At 36.5% G+C, this 20,561-nt stretch overlaps 1 protein-coding gene across 2 annotated transcripts in view; it reads right to left on the reverse strand.

Moving 5' to 3' along the window:
• Positions 1 to 463: 463 nt before the first annotated feature.
• The window catches only part of LOC111872901 (retinoic acid receptor RXR-alpha-B), a 107,873-nt gene continuing 87,775 nt past the window's right edge, over positions 464 to 20,561 (reverse strand). Inside the window, exons 4-9 of one of the 2 annotated variants that reach the window (XM_033754883.1) lie at positions 12,732 to 12,897; positions 8,681 to 8,806; positions 6,505 to 6,645; positions 5,782 to 5,905; positions 4,644 to 4,868; positions 464 to 1,807 (exon numbers count right to left, since the gene is read on the reverse strand). In XM_033754883.1, the coding sequence (XP_033610774.1) occupies positions 1,557 to 1,807; positions 4,644 to 4,868; positions 5,782 to 5,905; positions 6,505 to 6,645; positions 8,681 to 8,806; positions 12,732 to 12,897 (1,033 nt within the window). In that variant the 3' untranslated portion in view covers positions 464 to 1,556. The remainder of the gene's footprint in view (positions 1,808 to 4,643; positions 4,869 to 5,781; positions 5,906 to 6,504; positions 6,646 to 8,680; positions 8,807 to 12,731; positions 12,898 to 20,561) is intronic. The other variant, XM_023867171.2, reaches the window with a different exon arrangement.

Genomic DNA, 20,561 nt, shown 5'->3' on the forward strand with positions numbered 1-20,561 from the left:
AAAATGACTGAACCAAACAAACAGGGTGGAGAGGGAGAAGAGTCAAGGAATGAAGTGGATGACGAATCTATTGCGTCAGACTCAAGTGCAGTCACACCTCCGCCCTCGACCTTGAAAAGACCACTAGTGAAAGAGCCAGTAAATCGTCTAGAGGGTGGCTTGAAAATTCATAAAATGGTCCATGTTCCTCCCAGTAACAAGAAGAATGGTGCCCTGAGAAAGTGTCGCGTGAGTGCTAAGCACAAGATTAGAAAAGAAACAAGTATCATGTGTGCAGGCTGTGGTGTGACTCTCTGCAAACTTTCATGTTTCAATGTTTATCACACGAAGAAAAACTAATAAAGAGGTATGGAAAGGCATTTATTGCATAAAATATTGTATTTTAATTAGTTCCTGAAAATTTTGTTTTTAAAAACCAATTTTTGTTGAAGTTGTTTAGGAAAAAGTAACTACATGCATTTTAGCGACATAAGGTTTAAAGGGCCTGCCAGGACAGGGGTGGGATTTAAATACACTTCGCACCAGTCAAAGAGTTAATAGCAAGTGGTGTAATAAATCAGAAGGGTGATTTAAGCTGGATTATTTTTATTAGAGCTTACTTCTTAGTGTGGCTACTTAATGTTCAGTAAAAAAAAGGTGGGGGGAGGACACAGCAGTGAAAATAAGCATTCCAAACCAGAACAGGCATATTTACACTACCAAGCATAATGAACTCAGAATTAATTTTGTACCTGCCATGTAGCAGGTGGATATGTAAAATCAATTTTTTTACATACAGTGTACTCAGGGAATGCAAAAAAGAAGAAACTCAAGGCCAGGATATGATGTAATAGCATACCATATCTGATTACTCCTAATTTCCTTGTGTTATTCACTGTGGTCACAGCTGAGAATTACTGGTCTCACATTTTGTTTGTTCATTGGTTCAAGACATTTAGTTTTAACTTAAAAAAATTGTAAGACCCTAACACATTCATATAACAGCACATGAAATTTATCACAAAATACACGTGTGTCAGGAAAAAATATGTTATCCTTTTAACTATATTCAGTGTATGCTAAATCCTGAATAATCAAAGGTACAAGAAGTTTATACCTTCAAGTTCTACATATGCACAACAAATCTGAGCTTTTAATATTTCATCACATATGAACAGCTGCTCATTAAAAGATGTACCCAGAACTCTGACCTATTCCAAATATTGTGCAAAGATTTTTGAAAGATCATACCTTAGAATTAATGGGGGCAACCAGGACATGTCTTCATACTCTTTGGAACCTGAATTATTCATTTCATCATAAAACACAAGCATGCGGCTAGGTAAAATCATTAAAAAAGACCTGCAGAAACTCTTCAGAAGTAACAAATTTAAAAAAAGAAATGGAATTTGTATTGTGGATTATGCACACCCACCTTAAAAAATTTGAAAATGCCAAAGTCTCTTCTGAAATTGAACACAGTCAGTTCAAAATGGCATAGGGACTAAAGATGCTATGACTCATAACTCACACAGTGACTCAGAAACTTTAAACATCCATACAGAAATATAAACCATCTAAGGATCTGATCGTGACTCAAGCATTTCTGTGAGGAATTCATCAATAGGTACGTCACCAATCAGTCGGAAGAAAAATAGGTGCTCAAGGCACTTGAGCCCAATAGAGCGGAGTGCTGGTAGACGTAGAAGCAGTTTGGCAAAGCGGCCAGGTTCATCAGGATGGGTGGTACGAGTGTATTCTTCCAATGCAGCATACACTTTTTCTCGAAGAAGTTCTACTTCCTGCCCGGACTTCAGGCCACGCACTTCTACAACACACCATAACAATCAACACTGTAAAACTATTCCTATTTAGGAGGTCCCAGGTTCTGCTTCCAGCCCATTGGCTGGCTAGCTTGGTTGAAGTTTCCATCATTCAAATCATCTTACTATTTAACACTATAACTTGTAAAATAAAATAGGAAACTCAACAATGTGAAATGCTGATAGAAATATCAATAAACGATAATTCTTTCTATTTTTAACAGCACATTCCTAACTTTGCATGTTAAACAGCACTGAGAGCATGGCTGTGAATGATAAATCACATAGGATAAGGAAAGAAAATGGTCTTGGCTTATTTTACAGCACTATCCCAGCATATTCCTTGAGGAACTTGAGGAAACCACAAAAAGGAGTCAGAATGGGAAGACAAAATTACATATAAAATCCTATGAATACAAAGATAGCTAACCTATCAACTCCAGTGCTCAGTAACATAAACATGCTCTTCCACTCACAATAGGCAACTTAATGGAGGACAGTGGTGAGGATAAAATACCTCTATGAAACACACTGTGAGACTATATGCATGTGGTTTGTGTTAGGTGGCTTGCACACTCACAAGGTAGTTCTGGAGCCCTGGTAATGTTGGGAAATAAATATTCTGTGTGGACCACGAGCTGAAATCATGAAGGAAGGCAGACAAGAAAAGAGAATGACCACGGGAGACGAAGACTTTTCTTTTCCACAGAAAGTAACTGCAGGGGTAGAGGGGAAGACAAATACTTGATCAAGCACAGAATCAGTCAAATTAGGGATGAGATCACTTTACAATAGCTGTCTTAATAAGCATGTTTTAATTTAATATATAAACTTGTCCTTTGGGGGGCTTAGTCATATTATGCACTGAAGCTGTTCCAATATTCTGGTGCATAATGCAGTCAACATCTTCAGTAAAAATGTGGGGCAGGAGGAAAAACTGGACCCACATACAGTTCTTGTAGTGGGAGTATCGGTGTCGAACGAAGTAGTGTGAAGTGCTGCCCATGCAGTTGGAGGAAAGCGAGTATTTTTAGCATTTTCTTCTGTAATGGGGGTGGGTATTTTTTGCATTTTCTATGAATATGTTGTAAGAGTAAAACGACATACCATGGGCACGTTATTTTAAAGATAATTCCAGTGTAATTAATAACTAATTAACAGTTAATTTCAACATTTTAATAGAGATTTTGATAACAATGCTGTAACATTTTAACACTTAAGGCTAATATTACAACATCAATTTAGTTAAAATGATGAGACGCATATAAAAATTTGTAATGATATTTACAGTATGTGCCAAAACTTACAGTACTGAAATGAAAATACGTCCTGTTGATACCGCTGTCTATTCATGTGAAGGCCCCTTGCAGAACCTTCTCAAATCCTGAAGAAGTGGTCCGATCACTATGTCCCTGTAGTGTTCTTGGGTGATGGTAAGAGCATGGCCTCCCTCACAGTCAATGAAATAGGGGCCTAATATACTGTATGCTGAGATGGCACACCATATTGTCACACGTGTACTATGTAGCGGTTTCTGGATGATAACATCTGGCCACTCAAAACCAAGGAAGTGAGTTGTTTGGCGACCTCTTCCGTATGAGTGGAAATAATACTCAACTATGAAAACTTCTTCCTCTGTTGAAAGACCCATTTCCAACAACAACTGCACATCACAACTTCCTTTTCACTACTGGGAACATGTGCGGCTGGAGCTATGCCGCGTTGAAAAATGCACATGCAAGTTCAAGATGCGCGAGTTTCAGTACTGAATTTTTTCGCACATACTGTATATCAATATAATTACTAATATGGATCCCTGTTAGGACACAACCCAACAATGAGAGATGTATCATGAACACTGCCTGATGATGATCCTGCTGGATTGAAACATGTTGCATATAAACGGTAAAGCTCTCCTCGTAACAGGCCATGAAGGCCCATAGAGTTGAGAGATGTTGAGGCTCCCACATTTCCTCTATACAATCGGTTCACAGATGGCAGTGAGGATGTCAGCCCTATGTGAGTTCTTACACATTACAAACTGCAGACAAAACATAACGACGGGCTTGCATATGGAAACGGTAAGCTGCTGCAATGTAAACAACCGAAGAAGGGTATATCGCTTAGACAAGGAATTAGGAGCTTTATATAATTAAAAATTAGAATTATTTTTAATTAATTTTAAATAGATTGAACTGTAACATGTAAAATTTAACGCACAATAGTTGAGTGTGATTGTAACACTTTAATTATGAAATGTTCACTTATGCACATGTGGAAGGGACAATACTAAGTGCAGTGTAGCAGGTTTGGCATAATGGGACACCTGAGGATGGCAGCTTGGAGCCATAACATGTGTTAACAGCGAAGGCAAATGTGAATGGAGAAATAAATAGGTGCATTATTGAGGGAAAATTGTATGTAAACAAGGTTGAATATAGTAATGCAACAGGATGCTTAAATACAAGATGGATATGTTGGCTACGAGAAGAGAGACCCAATGATGCTGTCTCCAAATTTGCTGACAGAAATTTATGTGGTGCACAAAGACTGTACTGTCAGCAGTCATGTGAGACCTAAACATCAGTCCAATTCCTCTTTCTATCCCAATCCCAAATTAATGCAGATCCTGAAAGAAACAGGTATCGATTGGCATGNCATTTACTCTGAAGATGGTGACTGCTGTGTACACAACAAAATTTCAAAATATTGGAATAGTCTCAACACATGACATGGCTAAACCCTGAAAGCTGCAGTTACAAACACATATTCTGTAAAAATCTCGGAGCAAGAATGTTTTAACGGAATCATCTGTAAATGCCAACTGGATGAATATGGTACCTGGATTAAACAATATAACAGAACGCAAGCAACCAAGTTCTGTCTTGTCCATTTTCATCTCTCGCATCTTGGCAACGAGTTCTGTAAGCACACGGTCAAAGATGGTACCAACACCAGCCTGATGTGCAGAGTTACGATGAACCGTCAGGCCTGTTGCCAAGACAATTCCATCCTTAACTTCAACAGAGCGATGGGAAAAAGCAGCTATCAGCAACTCATTCCAACCTGTAGGTTATTGCAAAATTTTCAATTAAATGAAACAATGGAAGCCACATTCTTTCACAATCCTTTGTCATACTCTAAAAGTTCAATACTATAAACAGTGCAGTGTAATCCCTATCTAATGTTTCTCTTGAATACAATACAGTAGAAAGCTTAATTTTTCCTTTTACTTATTTACAATGCAATGGATTCATAATTAAAGACACAGGCCCTAATGAACATGGACAATGTCAAGTGCAAAAACATAATAAAACAAACACAAGAATCCAGTTAAAAATATCAGTCATTCACAGCACAAACTTGAATTTCCAGGATAATTTAAAGAGGAAAAATATCGGGTACAGAATTTATTTTGATAATGGGATTTCAAAATGGAAATCTAAAGCATCTGTTTCTACTCAATTTAAAGCAACATTTTTGCAAGTATTCACTGCCAACTCAAAAGNAAAAGAAAAAAAAGAAGAAAGAAAAAAAAAAAAGTAAAATACTACTTTCCTTGCATCCATACTTTTAATCCTTTTAAACATATTTTTTCATACATGTGATCAGAAGTTTGAAGATGGAATTCAAAACCATGTCTTTCAACCACCTACTAGAAAAAGAATTCTTCTGAATTGTATAAATTCTCATTACGTCCAGGTCTCCCTCTTTTATAACTTACTAGAATTTATGCCAGTTGGCTAGCTTGTACGTCTTTTTATAGCTTGACCTTCAGAGAGTCTTGGACAGTTCACCACACATGACAATAAGCCATTCAAGATGTTTTATTTTATTGGACATTTTTTATAGTGGGCATTATGACTTGACTTCCAAATATGATTCTGAGCTTCAATTCCAAGCCATTTAGCTCTATTACCTCCATAACACACAAGAACTGTTTTGGACTCTTAGAATCAGTTCTGAGACTCTTTGTTACCTGCTCGCAGCAGAAGCACCTGGTCTGGGAGAGGAAGCGATGTAAAATGTGGGATGTGCTTGGCCCACTCGACGAGTTGGAAGAGTTGCTTATTGGTTGCCTGGCAAATGTTGGTCACTGCTGACTGAAAACACATAGTAAAAATTGCAATCAATCTAAACTACAAACATCATAATCTCTCTTCTCTAGTCATACATCCAATATAAAGAAATCACGCTGCATCCTCTAATCAAACTTCCATATTATAAAATACCAATTAATCTTCTGCAGCACACTTCCAGATTAAAAATTTAACATCAGTTACTCCAACCACAATTATAAGATCCCAATCTCCTCAATCACACTTAAAAATTAAAAAAATCAAAACTGATCTCCTCTTTTTGTGTTTCAAAATTTAAGAATCCAGTACCTTCAGTCACATGTCCACATCAAGATATTGCAAATTAGTCCCTTTTAATCACATGACTAAATTAAAAAAATAGCATATGTCTCCTGCAATCATACAGCCAAAATAAAATTATGTTGCAAAATTATTATATGTGAATCTAAATGTTGAAGTTTGTTTTAAAAATAGTAAATCTCTACATGAATATAAAATGTCATACAATTTTTTGCTCTGAATTATAAGTATTTCAAAGATATGCAGTTTCTAACTCCCTGTGCAGTAAGTGAATAATTGAATTCTTTTGCCCTAATGATATTTAGTACGTAAGGTCAGTTTACCTCAAACTCAACCTGATGCTCGGTCTTGCACTCAACCCTCTTTTCTGCCTCCAATATGCGCTCGACAGGCATGTCTGTATGCAGACTGCTAGTTGATTCCACCTCATTCTGATCTCGCTCCTTGGTACGCTGACGCTCTTCCTGCAAGCACAACATCAATTATGCTTAATTGCACAATTTCCAATAAGTTCACACAATTTTCCAGAAGGCAAAATCTGATTATTAAGCAAAAAATTAATTCCACAGTAAACAGTCTTCCTTAAAAAGGAAATAATTATTCAAGATGATCTAAATATTCCTTCTTACTAAAACTCAAGGTTTCATCTTCATATCTGCAAAATGCTGGCATCAGACTATCCCAAACCAGTTAAGTCCATGCCTTACCTTATAATATTATTCTGTGATAAATTTTATTTTAATATTATTATGATTATCCATGTTATTATTACTGACTGAATGAAAGTAAGACGTACAGTGTTGTGGTAGTCTCCTATGGCATAATACATGCACATACATGCTGCCCTTGTAACCCTGCTTTCTTTCCTTAAAAAAAAAAAGCAGGCTAATTTTTAATTTAAATTTGGTATTTAATACACTATTATTACCTACTTTAAATTTATTTACAGCAGTATTAATGTACATATTATAAAAAGTACAGGTGAGAATGGACATCCTTGTCTCACACTGTCACTTATTTTCTTGTTCTCACTTGTGCCTTTCTTTTCATGGTTCTGATAAAATGACCTGGTACACCTATAGTTTCCACTACATTCCATAATTTACTCTGAACACGTGAAGTGAAAGCCTTCCTGTAATTAACAAATAAAAGATATGTTTCAAGACTATATTCTGTTTCTTTCTCTATCGACTAATGAAGAATGAAAATAGTATCCATACAGAAACATCCCTTCCTCTACATATGTTACTCTTTGAATATCAGTGAGTCTGCCAGTTCTCCAGTTCTACACACTATAATTTCTGCATATACTTTGTATACTTCCTGGCAATCATTCAAAGAGTAATTAGTCTGGAAATGTACATATGCTGAAAAAGAACACAGCAATGACAAAAATATCTGACTTGATTTTGTGATAGAAATGGTTATCCTGCCAAAAGGAACCATCGTTATTTTCTACTCGGAATTTATTGTGATTTTAGAAGTACACAAGCAGTTTTATGAGATGAGAATGTTAACAGTGAAATATACAATCTGTAAAGTAGCAGTGATGATGTTTTGGCCACTCTGACTTAGGTATGACTAATTAAACACAAGATGCATGGAAGGAGGCCCAGCATGCAGACAAATGGTTTATAACACAACGCAGACCTCAAAGTTGGGATGGAGAAATCCAGTGTATAATGTCCTTTACATGCAATAAATTCAATGTGCTTTGGTCACAAAAGCTTTTTGGCTGTATCCCTAACAATTTGGCAAACTGTCAAACTGTAAGAAATTTATCCATTCCTTCTTTTAGTGTACAGCAACATTCTGACATTTCACTTTCTACTTAATATAATTTAAATCAGAAGTAGGTTTCAATAACCTACAATACTTGAAAAAACAAGGGGAAAGACACTTCTTGAAGCGTATATTAAGCATTCTTTGCCCTCTATCCACCCTTCATGAAATTTAAAAAAAATATAAAATTTGTCTAACTTATAATATGTACCTCCTTTAGATCATTAACTCTTACATGTTTACCCTAACTGGAAAATAATACCCAGATTCATACTGTTGCTAGGAAGAGGCTCTCATGTAAAATGTAATCAAAACAGGACAAAAGGTTCAGGGACTGAACACATGACACATGGTGAGTCAGTAATGGATCCTTAATTTTTTCCTCTGCATAAAACATCTAAAGCTTCAGTCAAAGGTGTAACCAGAACAGCCTAAATACTATGGCCTAGTGCTAAAGGAACTCCTGGGATGTTTCATAAAAGCTGAACACCTAAAAGAAAAGACAGACCTCTGTGAAGATAAGAAGTATGAAGTGATGAAAATCAAATACTCTGCACAGCTGTGACAGCTTGTAACATATACCAGCTGCTAAATATAAGACAGATTGGATCATGGGGGCCTAGAAGACTGCATCATCAGCTCAACTGGTAGGTACACTGGCAGGGAAAAGTTCAAGGCAATCCAGAGCCATCTGTTGGAATTTCCTGCAGCCCTTGCCTTAGCTAGATGAACTGTGAGTCCTGAAGCAAGTCTGGAGAAGTCCCCATCTTCGTGCAGTCTGTCTTCAAGCTGCCTATTTAGGACTCCTGATCTAACATCTCCACAATGTCTCTTATGGTGGCTCTTTAATCAGACAACACAACTGTAATCCACAGATAGTGGCATACCCAGAAATTGTATTTCGGGTGATCACTTCTCAATAAAAGAAACAAAAATTGTAAACAAAACAAATTCAGAAAATAACATAATTATGTTTCTAGTCTTGTTTCCATTTGTGGCTGATGACACTGAGTTCTGACATGAGTTGCTCTGTCAACATTTCAGTAACTAAACTGCAACTTGCTGCCAATATCTGTAGTTCCAGGCACAAGAAAGTTGGATTTCTGAGGTTTGATAGGAAGATGTGTGGCATGGAATCTCCCACATCCTTACAGCCTGCAACTAGAAATACTGACATCATGCTGCTGTTTATTCATTTTCCCATGAAGATGGGGACAACCAAGTTCTCCAAAACACTAGCAAACTACCACTGAACCTTGGTGCTATTACCCAAACTAAAGCACAATTAGTTATAAACCACCATTAAAGATGAGGACTTCAATAACGTGTCCTTATTGAACTGCACCAATTTTTTTTTTTCATCTTTATGAATATTATAGGAGGAAAGAGGGTTCAGGCCTATAATTTAACCTTTAGGCATGCCACATGCTACAAATATATATATGCATCACATTTATATGCCTCACTTCAACATAGGGCATAAGAAATATACAGATGCCCGAATGATACATATGAATAAGAAAAGAAATATAAAGAAAGAGTAGGATCTGTTGTCATCAGGCTAACACTGATTTACGTAGCAAAATCAAGAGCAAATATTTGAAAGTCACTACAAATTTTGGAAACAAGTTCTTAATGAGGAGTTGGGGAAATGAGAGTTGACAACATAACAAATTAAGACATATCACAACAGTTTAACACCCAGCAAACAAAAGAAGTAATCAACAATAAATAAGACAAGATAGAGGAGTTCGACTGTTAAAACAAAATAATGTGACTCAACTACAGGAAGAAGTAGTCTCAGAGAAAATGAATTTGCAGTCTAATAAGTAGAAGGCCTGAACTTGTTAATATCTCCTTCTGACCATTATGTAGACATTACTTCAGTAAATAACTGTAGGGGTAGTGGTTATGACCTATGCAACAGGAATTCACCTGAAGGAAATAAGGAAACTGAAAAAATTATATCCACCTGAAAAGCAAAAACTCCCAAGTTACAAACATGGTATGTTCCTGAAAGCACATCAATAACTTAATGTTCATCTTCCCATGGGCCAATTTCATAAATGATTCACTGGCCTTGTACAAACTCAAAAAAGCAACTTGTGACTTTCTTCATCCCACTTTATTATATCAACATAGTCACAGATCAAACCTGAAGGCTTATTATTAGATTATACTTAATCATGGGAATAATTAATATTTGTTGTTGGGTCCTAGAAATAAAGAGACCATAGCTGTTCAGTGTAATTTACACAGTGTAATGAGTATGTTAAATGTGCTGGTTACTAAAAATAGATTGTTTTTCTTAGAATTTTGATGTATCACAATGGTGAAATCTTTGGAGTCTCATGTGTAGCAGGTGTTCGTAATATGTGTTTCTGCAAGTTGACACAAACTATGGCTGGACAGTAACGTTAAGGCCATTTGCTAAATCAATGCAACTTGATGTCCAATATTATTAATATACAGTTGATAGGTAAATGTAAATTTAAAGATCATCTCATTTTCCAAATCAAGCCAATCAGAGGAAGTAAGTAAAGCTGTAACAGGCTATGAAGGCCCATAGGGTTGTGAGACTAGAGGGTCCAACATTACCTAGACAATCGGCTCAAAGATGGTGGTAGGGGAGTCATATTTATTAGGCGAAGGGCTCTGTATTTTGAGGATGTAAAAACACTTTGGGCCCACAATCACTCTGCTTTAATTTTTAGAGAATATGGATGCATATACACAGTCCTTGTTGAAAGTGTGTAGCAATTATATTTAAAAAAGATGGACTCGCAGAATGTACAGTGATTTGTGTGTTTGTGCAAATGGTGTAAAATAATAGAATGAATGCCAGTGAATGATTGCATAGTAACTGAAGGAGTGGGTCAGTAATCATAGGGTTCCTTCTGGCTGCTAAGCAAGGCTCAATATGTCTGAGACAGATCTACTGCTAAAAGCTGTTACAATTAGAGCACGCCATCACAGAACACTGAAATTCAACAAGCATCGAGGGCATCAATATCAATTGAACACCTAAGAGGGAAAATTAGTGAGGATAGTTTTAAATTGGCATCCATCTCATGGCTGCAAAGTACTGTTTTAAACTGGTATCCATCTTGTGGCTGCAAAAGAATGGTTATAATATCTATTCTGAAGATAATAACCCACACTTCATTAACACTTGGATTAGATGCAGCAGTGTCTTTCTCACCATTCTTTCATACTGATAGTAAAACAGGCTTCAGGAAATAAATAACAGAGCCAACACAGAATCAAAAATGATAGCGAACCTCAAAATCAAATAGTAGGGGATGAAACAAACAGGGAGAGACTCCTCAGGCATTTGAATCTCTGAAGTGCATGTTCATGTCTAGATAAGCAGGCTTAATGTTTGTAATACTGAGATGTTCTGGAACTTTCATAAAAAAAGTAAAGCTATCCCTGTAACAGGCCATGAAGGCCCATAGGGTTGTGAGACGTTAAGGGTCCCACATTATCTAGACAATCGGCTCAAAGATGGTGGTAAGCTTGTCAGCCTTACGTGCCGGTCGTGCCTTACTCCCCAGGAAAATTATTTATTTAATTCCTGGTACTCATTTCTATTACAGGCTTAGAGAACCCGAGGGCCATAGTGCGGCTGGAAGGATTAGGATAACTCACAGAATAACTGTGTGTATGCCACCACCATAATATTATAATGAGTATAGTTACAATGGCTACAGAGCAAATTTTCAAGCAACCTTCAACCTTGGAACTGCATTATTAAATTGTCAAATGTACCCTTTTCATGAAACCATGCATTGTACTAACACAACTTCAATATTACCAAGGCAACAGTCAGAGTCTCAAGTCTGATACAGATCTGTGTTATACCAAGTTCACAACAGAGCCAACCATTTTATGGGAGAACCTTTTATGTATTTTTTTTGTTACTATAACTATCAACTATATAACATTTTTAATCACTACACAATACAGAGTTTCATAATTTATACTCTTCATTTAATATCTTCAGGGTGATTAACGTTTATCAGCTGTGGTTACATTACTGTATTGGTCAATGGCCCAGTTGGCTATGTATCGCAATACTGTGTCCCTAGAATACATCTTCATTTAAAAATATCCTATAACAGTTACACTGTAATTTTCTCCATTGTGCCATACACACTTCTGTTATGCTTTCCTGCAGTGAGCTATCTGTAAAATTCATCCTAGCAGGGCCATTCTTAGTGTGAAAGGAATAACCTGCATTTCTCAGTGGAAGTGTCTGTATTCTTGGATACATCCACTATGAAACAAAGTAAATGAAGCAGAATTTTTGAAAACATATTTTCAGACTTAATTTAAAATACTATTATAACATATCTGCCCCTCCATATACACATATACTGGATAAGGATGGGTTAAATAATATATAATATAATATAATATANTTTGGTTAATTGGTTCTTAAATAATTTAACAGTCTTTTACCAACTGCACATCAAATGACAGGATGACTGAGTGGTGAAAGAATGTGGAAGTGGAAGTAGACTAGTTCAATGTAACATCCCAACAACTGACTGAAGAAACTGGGCAACCTCATGGAAACCTCAGCCAGGACAGCCAGCCTTTAACACATGACTCTTACCTGGAACCTGCTGAATAAAAATCGGGAGTGCTAACTCTCAATTGCAAAGTTTAAAATCACCAAAATTTATCGTCAGCAATGTGCATATCTGAAGAACATACACAGTGTGTGCTGATGAACACAAACTTAAGTCTTGCTGATATATACCTGGACGGCCTCTCTCTTCATGCCCATGCCAAGGCACTTCTGGTAGCGGCAATATTGACATCTGTTGCGCTGGCGCTTATCGATTATACAGTTCTTGTCTTCTCGGCATGCATATGACAAGTCCTTGCGTACTGTTCTCTTGAAAAAGCCTTTGCAACCTTCACAGCTGGAAGAACAACACAGATATTATGAACACTGTAGCTGAAAATGTTTTAAACTAAGTTCAAGGTGTAGGGACTTTCTTAAAACTTAAATTTACTCGTATGGTCAAGAAATTCCTGCTTATTTTGGAACCTGAAGGTTAATGGGCATGTTCAAAAGATCCTGAAACTGAACCCAATTTTTAGCCAACTGAATCCAATTTATACCAAACACCCTATTCCTTTAAGATTCATTTTAATATTATATTTCCATCTACACCTGGGTATCCAAAGAGGTTTCCTTCCTTGAAGTTTTGCAGCTTATATATTCTGAAAGCCTTTTTCTTCTCCTTCAGCATGTTACACATCCAGCCTATTTATCTTCCTTGGTTTGACCACCTTCACAATATGTGAAGAGTACAAATTATGTGGCTTTTCATTATAGAGTTTTTGTTTTTCAGTCTCCAGTTACTTCCTCTCTCTCCTGTTCAAATATTTACTTCAGCATTTTTTCTCAAACACTGTCAGTTAATGTTAACATTATAGAGAAAATTTCCTGTATTTACATCAGTCCATTTCCCGTCAGTCTGGCACCTTAACGATCATCATAGTGACCACAGAAGCCTGTTACTGGACTCAACCCCGCCCACATCCTAAAACCTAATTCTCCCGGACTTATTATACTATTACCATCTGAAAGAATACGTTCCCATGAGAATTCCTACCTAAATTTTTCCTCTACTTCTTGCTTGCCGACGGCATGCTTTATGTCATGCATATCTCACCATTTAATCACCTTAACAACATGGATTCTAAAATGTTCTGATGATGGCATATAATCAGAATTACTCAGTTTCTGGACTTTTATCCACATCCAGTATTGTAGAAAATAGAAAGCATATTTTGGAAATTGGATCCGTTTCCATCCTCAGGTAAGGGGGAGACACCTACTCTGCTGGGTCCCATAGAAAGAGTTAACCTCCAGTGTCCACTGTCCAAAGGACCATCTACAAGATAATACAGAAATTCTCCATATACCATATGATAACAACATCTTGATGACAGTCCCACTAAACCCAACTTGCAACCTGATTAAATGGGAGATAATGCATGTGAACATACTAGAGTTCATAACATTGTACCCACCTAGGAAGGAACCAGACCACACTGACAAGTAATCCAGCGAAATACCTAACAGATATATGCATAATGTAACAGATTTGATCAATGCATTGCCAGGCAACAACTGTGTAAACACAGTCCAACATGCAACAATAGAGGAAGCCGTGTTTTCTGTAGATCCGACTGACACGCCAATAAACTTGCTGGATAGCCATCACGTGATATGTGTTTATTGTAGGTCCATGGCCATTCCACGGCTATGTAATGAGAGGCGTGAGCTGCAAGTGGAGAGTGAACTGGAACTAGGAGTACAGAAGAGTACAAGAGGTCGGCCTGTGAGAATTTAACATGTGATTTGAAGACTTTAGGTGTGCTATTGTGCAGTGGTGTTGTAAGTGTGTGATTAGGCGAGACTTTTATAGTTCCTGTGTTATAAATAAATGAGGACTAGGGCAGACAGACTAAGAAGATTAGTGCGTGTTTAACGGTGAACTGGAAAGTGGGTAAATAAGTGATAGCGCTGTATTAATTGTAATTAAAAGAACTTGTAACCAAATTGGTGATAAATCTAATCATTCAATCTAGAACCCATTATTTTTGTCATGTGTATCTCCCTTAATTACTTACTTATGTAGCTGAGCCCTTCTTGAGGAGAAGCCAAATCTGCAGCTACTCAAGAATTTCCCAGCATTTTATGGAACCCGAAGGTTCATTACTGTGTTCACAAGAGCCCTCCACTAGAACATAATATTTCGCCTCCTGCTTGAATAAGTTCCGCCATAATTTGATCACTACCTGGTGATATATACCATTGCAATTTTGCAATAGCAATTTCAACCTCAAAAGGGCTGGGATCAGGTATTAATGGCTCAGCTGTGTGCATTTCTATCAGCCTAACATCACTGACCTTATGTACATTCAATAACTGAGAGAAGTAGTTCCTCCACCTATTTAAAATGTTGTGGGAATCTGCAAGCAGATCACCATTCTCATCCTTCACTAAGTTACTGCTAGGCTGGTAACTCCTCTCAAAGTCGTTTATGCCTCTATACAGGTCTTTAATGTTCTTGCTCTTACTGTTCAGTGTGCTCATCAATTCTGTCATTCTGATATTCCCTCTTTTTATTCCTGAAATGCCTGCTGGTTTCACATCTTATATTGTTCAGATTATCCCTATTTATTTCACTTGGATCCTGTAACCATTGCAATTTGGCTTGTTTTCTTTGGTCTAGTAATTCTGAGCAACCTTCATCGAACCATGGCTTATGCTTCTTCAGTTCACAATAACCTAGACTCTCCTTGGCAGAAATTTTGATATTCTCTCCAATAGTTTCCCAAGCTTTATTAACATCCACCTCAGTGCCCAGGTTTTCAAAGCCACAAACCTATTTGAGATTTCAACACAATACTGCCCTTTACCCTCTACCTCATTTAATTTCTTTAGATATGAACTCTGTACATTGTTTATTTGCTCACTGCCAGTCTTTCCCTAACCTGTGTCACCACCAGGTAGTGGTCAGTATCACAATCTGCTGCCCTGAATGATTGGACATCTAGAAAACTTGAGTGCCATCTCCTATCTAACAAAATATGGTCTATTTGATTGTGAATCTTCCCATCAGGAGATGTCCAAGTAAATTTATGGATGTTACGATGCAGGAACAATGTACTTTTGACAGTAAGATTTTTTGACATGGCAAAGTATACTACTCTAACTCCATTATCATTACTAATTTAATGCAAACTCTCATTCCCAATCATTGGTTTGAAAATGTCTTCCTTCCCTATTTTGGCATTGAAATCTTCTAGCAAAATTTTCATGGGGTACTTCGGGAATTTATCAAATACATGTTCTAGTTCTTCATATAATCTGTCCTTTATGTCATCAATTTTATCTTCTGTTGAGGTGTGAACATTTATAATGATGATATCACACCAGCTACCTTTTAGTATTATATATGATATCGTATCACTAACGAACTATACCCTCTTAACTGCTGATACGATTCTCTTATGTATGAAAAAACCTGTACCTAATTCATGATTTTCATTCCCCTTTCCATAGAAAAATGTATATTTGCTTGCTGGTGTGATGCTACCTCCGTCCCATCTGACCTCCTGTATTCCTGATAAATCTAAATTATATTTTAAGATTTCTTCTGCCACCGCCCTGAGCGAACCTGCCCTATACAAACTTCGAACATTCGATGTACCAAATCTCATATCCATTTTCTTTAGCTTAGGTCGATTATCTAAGGAATCCGTCCAGGTCTGAGGTTTCCTGAGAATTTTCATAATGAGTTTATTTTTTAGGGTGAGGAGTTGTTAGCCCCATGCCCGAACCTCAAGCTGGAGGACCACTACTTGTCGGCTGTCCGCGACTGCTTATTCAATATATTCGCAGCTTCCCTCCATACCTGAATGGCGTCTCCTCCATCCACAACCTGAGGAAGCACCATACTGTGGTGACAAAGGACCCACCTAACATGGGTACCCTTCTATGCATGACAATATATTTTAATTTAATCTTCAACTAGATATAAATTAATATAACTAATTATATCTAATAATAAAAAAATTAGACTAAAAAGTTGATAATACCAAGAGTTTTGTTACCAAGTATAATATTACATGTTATATAGTCATATTCAAAATATGGATCCATGTTAAAAAGAACAAGTTTGGCACATAAGCACACAAAATACACCTGATGACGACCCAATATGGGTTGAAACATGTTGCGTTTTTAAGATTTTAATATCAATGGTCTATATTTGTATTTTTTATAAGAAACTGTTTTGTCAATAGATGTAAAAATATTCAATACGCAGCACACCATTATCAGCGTTCCTCCTTTTGAATGATGCAGGCATGGCATATTGCATGGCACCATCCCAGCATTTGCCAAAGAATCGTGAAAAACCTCAGTCTAGAGCCAGTAATCCAGTCAACAGTAAAACCGGGCACTCCCTGTAATATCATTAGAGCAACATGCTGTGAAAGATCAACAGCTTGTCTGTGTGTTACATGCACAAGCTGCTGGACACCCCTAGCCATGAGAACAAGGATCAGTGTCTGTGAAGGCATCATTATGTGGGCAATATTTCCATAGCATGGGACAGGTAATTGAGCTGTCATTAGCAAGGTACTACAACTGTCAAAATGCAATGACACAAATGAAGGCTAACATAAGAGCTCTCCACTCTCTGCATGGGATCGGCATGTGCCCTGCACAAGAGATGAGAATGCTCACTAACTTCAACCAGGAAAACAATACAAGCAACTTCTTTGGTGACTCAAATGTAGAGAGGATAATATTAAAATACACATTAAAATGTAGGGTGTGAGGATATGGACTGGGTTCATCTCACCTAGGCAGGATTTGGTGACAGGCTCTTAAAGGCATTCATTCATTCATTCATTCATTCATTTCATTTCTGTTAATCCAGGCTGGTACAATTATTGGATATAGAGAAAGTCATAGAACATGCAGTCATAAAAAGATTTTGTCAAAATTAAATATAAGATTAACAAGCAAATATAAATATTACAAGGTAACAATTTAAAAAGTTATAAATATAGATCATATTTTGAATTAATAAACAGATAAAACAATTCAAATTATCTAACTTTGTACATAAATAGTTATCCACTATATAAAATGAAATTTAATTTTTACACCATATTAGCACATCTATTACTGCACTCAAGTCATGGAAAGTTCAATCATTTTATAAAAGTGTGCTAATTAACAGAGGTGCAACCACTAAACTACTTGAGCATAAAATATAACAACGTTATTTATGCTGTCTACGTGGTTAACTACTTTTATACTTAAGAAACTCATCAACCATATAAAAAGAATGCTCATATAAATATTTTTTTAATGCTCTCTTAAAACTTTCAATGTCACATGCCAATACTTTAATATTATCTGGAAGATGATTATAAATCTTGACACCTGCATAAGCAGGACTTTTATGAAACATTGTTAGATGAGTCGTTTGTTGGATAAAATTGGAATTATTCCTAGTATTGAAACTATGAAGCTCAGAAATTTGTCTGAACCAAGTTTTATTTGCAATCACAAACAGAGCCAAGGAGAATATGTACTGTGAGGCCAGAGGTAATATATTTAATATTTTAAAGAATTTTCTGCAGGAATCCCTAGTTCTAGGCTTCATTAGTATTCTAACCATTCGCTTTTGAAATTTAAAAATAATTGAGCTATGTGAAGAGGTTCCCAAAAAAATCAATCCGTATGACATAACTGAATGAAAATATGCATGATAAATCATCTTAAGGGAGTTCAATGATACAAAAGGTCTAATTACTCTTGCACCATAACAAGCGTTAGTGAGTTTAACAGCCAAATTTTCAATATGAGACTTCCAAGACATATTATTATGTAATACCAACCCCAAAAACTTTAATTCAGTAGTATAGGGAATAATTTTATTGTTGTATGTGACTTGAGTTTCAAAGTTGTTTGCATGTTTAAGGCTGAATTTCATACAATATGTTTTATCGACATTTAACGAGAGTAAATTTGCCTTAAACCACTTTGCCACACTATTAAAGACTGACTTCAGGTTACTGTCCAGTACTGTATTGTTTGAATTACTGACGATTACACTAGTACTGTTGGGAAATAAAATTGTTTGGGGATTTGCATTGGCGTTCATATATTTAATAAATATGGGTAGGTCATTAATGTATAGTAAAAACAGTAAAGGTCCCAGAATGGACCCCTGAGGAACGCCCTGTTTGACCAGACCCCAGTCAGATTCACTTTTATCATTAGGTCCATTTCTAACTTTCACCTTCTGATACTGATATTGGAGATATGATTTTATTAACATATATACATTATCAGTTATACCATAAAACTCCAGTTTATATAGAAGCACTTCATGGTTTACACAATCGAAAGCTTTCTCCAAATCAAAAAAAAAAATTGCGCCTACTTTATTTTTATTACTGATGGCTGTTACTATTTTATTTAATAGAGTATATGAAGCAGTTTCAGTGGAAACGTTAGGACGAAATCCAAATTGTCCACTAGCCAAGATATCATTAGCACAGATATGTGTTAATAATCTTGTAAAGATAATTTTTTCAAACACCTTGGAAAATGATGTCAACAAGGAGATTGGTCTATAATTAGAACAATCTTCTCTATTTCCCTTCTTATATAGAGGGCTAACAATCGAATATTTCATGCGTAAGGGAAATTTACCAGCTGATACTGCCTTATTTAATATACAACATAATGGGGAAGAAATGTATGGGGCACTTATTTTTAGTATCTTCAATGAAATCTCATCACATCCAGAAGAGTTTTTGGAAGGTAAAAAAGAGATAACTTTTTCAATTTCCTCCGTTGTTATGTTACTGAAGATGATTTTAGGAAAATGTAGCCGTCCGCCGACGTACAGTTGCCACGACTGTCGCTCGAGCTTGAGTTCTTAATCACAGGATATGGGTGCTTCGGAGATGGGAGTGGAACACACTTCAGGGTAAATAAATCCGGGATATCCAGAACATTGAATATCGTACTTTTAATTTAAAATTCAATTCAACTGTTAATCTTTGCATAGTCCTTCAAGTTAGCCGCTGCGTCCGCCCTACTCGCTACCCTACAGTTAAACACGTATTTCTTCTATATCTACCATTCAACTACTGTCCTCCTCCGCTCCCTATAGCCGACTGCCCCCTCTTTACCAGTTCCCCAGTTGGCCTAAAAAACACGAAAAAAATAGAAACATAAAAAGAGAAAGCCAAGGGTCGAGCCTGGCATCTGACCTACGTTCGTATTTTTCGAGAAGCCCGTAACTCTTTTTAGGTCTTCAAGGCACGTAAGACCCTTCCTGGCCAGTCTCACACACAGTCAGTTCATGGGTTTATGGTACTGGGAGAAAACTGGCGACGCTAGGGACAATAGTGGCACCCTTAGCCTAAGGAGGACAATCGCTGAATTACAACTAGATGGTCCCGGGATGGTATCTCGCCAATGGAGCGTCTCTCATGGGATTAAACAATGCATCAGTTGTTAATGCCCTTAGTTAAATAATTTTGGCGAGGGACGTACGGTTACAAAAAAGGGCCTTTAGCAGCCAGGTTCAAATAATATTTGTATTTGTTATTCGAATCAGTATCAGAGGTAAATTGGCTAGAAATTTTTTGAGTGATATTATCAGCAACGTTTAAAAAATAATTATTAAAATTACTTGAGTTGATTTGGACTGTATTGCAGATTTTACCCTTTGAACAATCTTTACTCAGTTCTGCCCTTATAATGTTCCAAGTGGTTTTGGCAACATTATTAGAGTTGGTAATTTTGTCCTCATTGCTAAGTCTTTTTGCCTCATTTATTACCTTAGTTAAAATCTTGCAGTATGATTTATAATACTGCTTCAGATTTTTACTGTCATGAAATTTTGTCAAAAGATATAATTCTCTTTTCCTTCTGCAGGAAGTTTTTATTCCAGTGGTTAACCATTGTTTGGAGGAAAAATGTTCATAAATTTTCTTTTTGGAAAATTATAAAATTAAATTAAATTATTAA

The sequence above is a fragment of the Cryptotermes secundus genome, unplaced genomic scaffold, assembly GCF_002891405.2.
Source record: "Cryptotermes secundus unplaced genomic scaffold, Csec_1.0 scaffold387, whole genome shotgun sequence".
Taxonomy (NCBI): Eukaryota; Metazoa; Arthropoda; class Insecta; order Blattodea; family Kalotermitidae; genus Cryptotermes; species Cryptotermes secundus.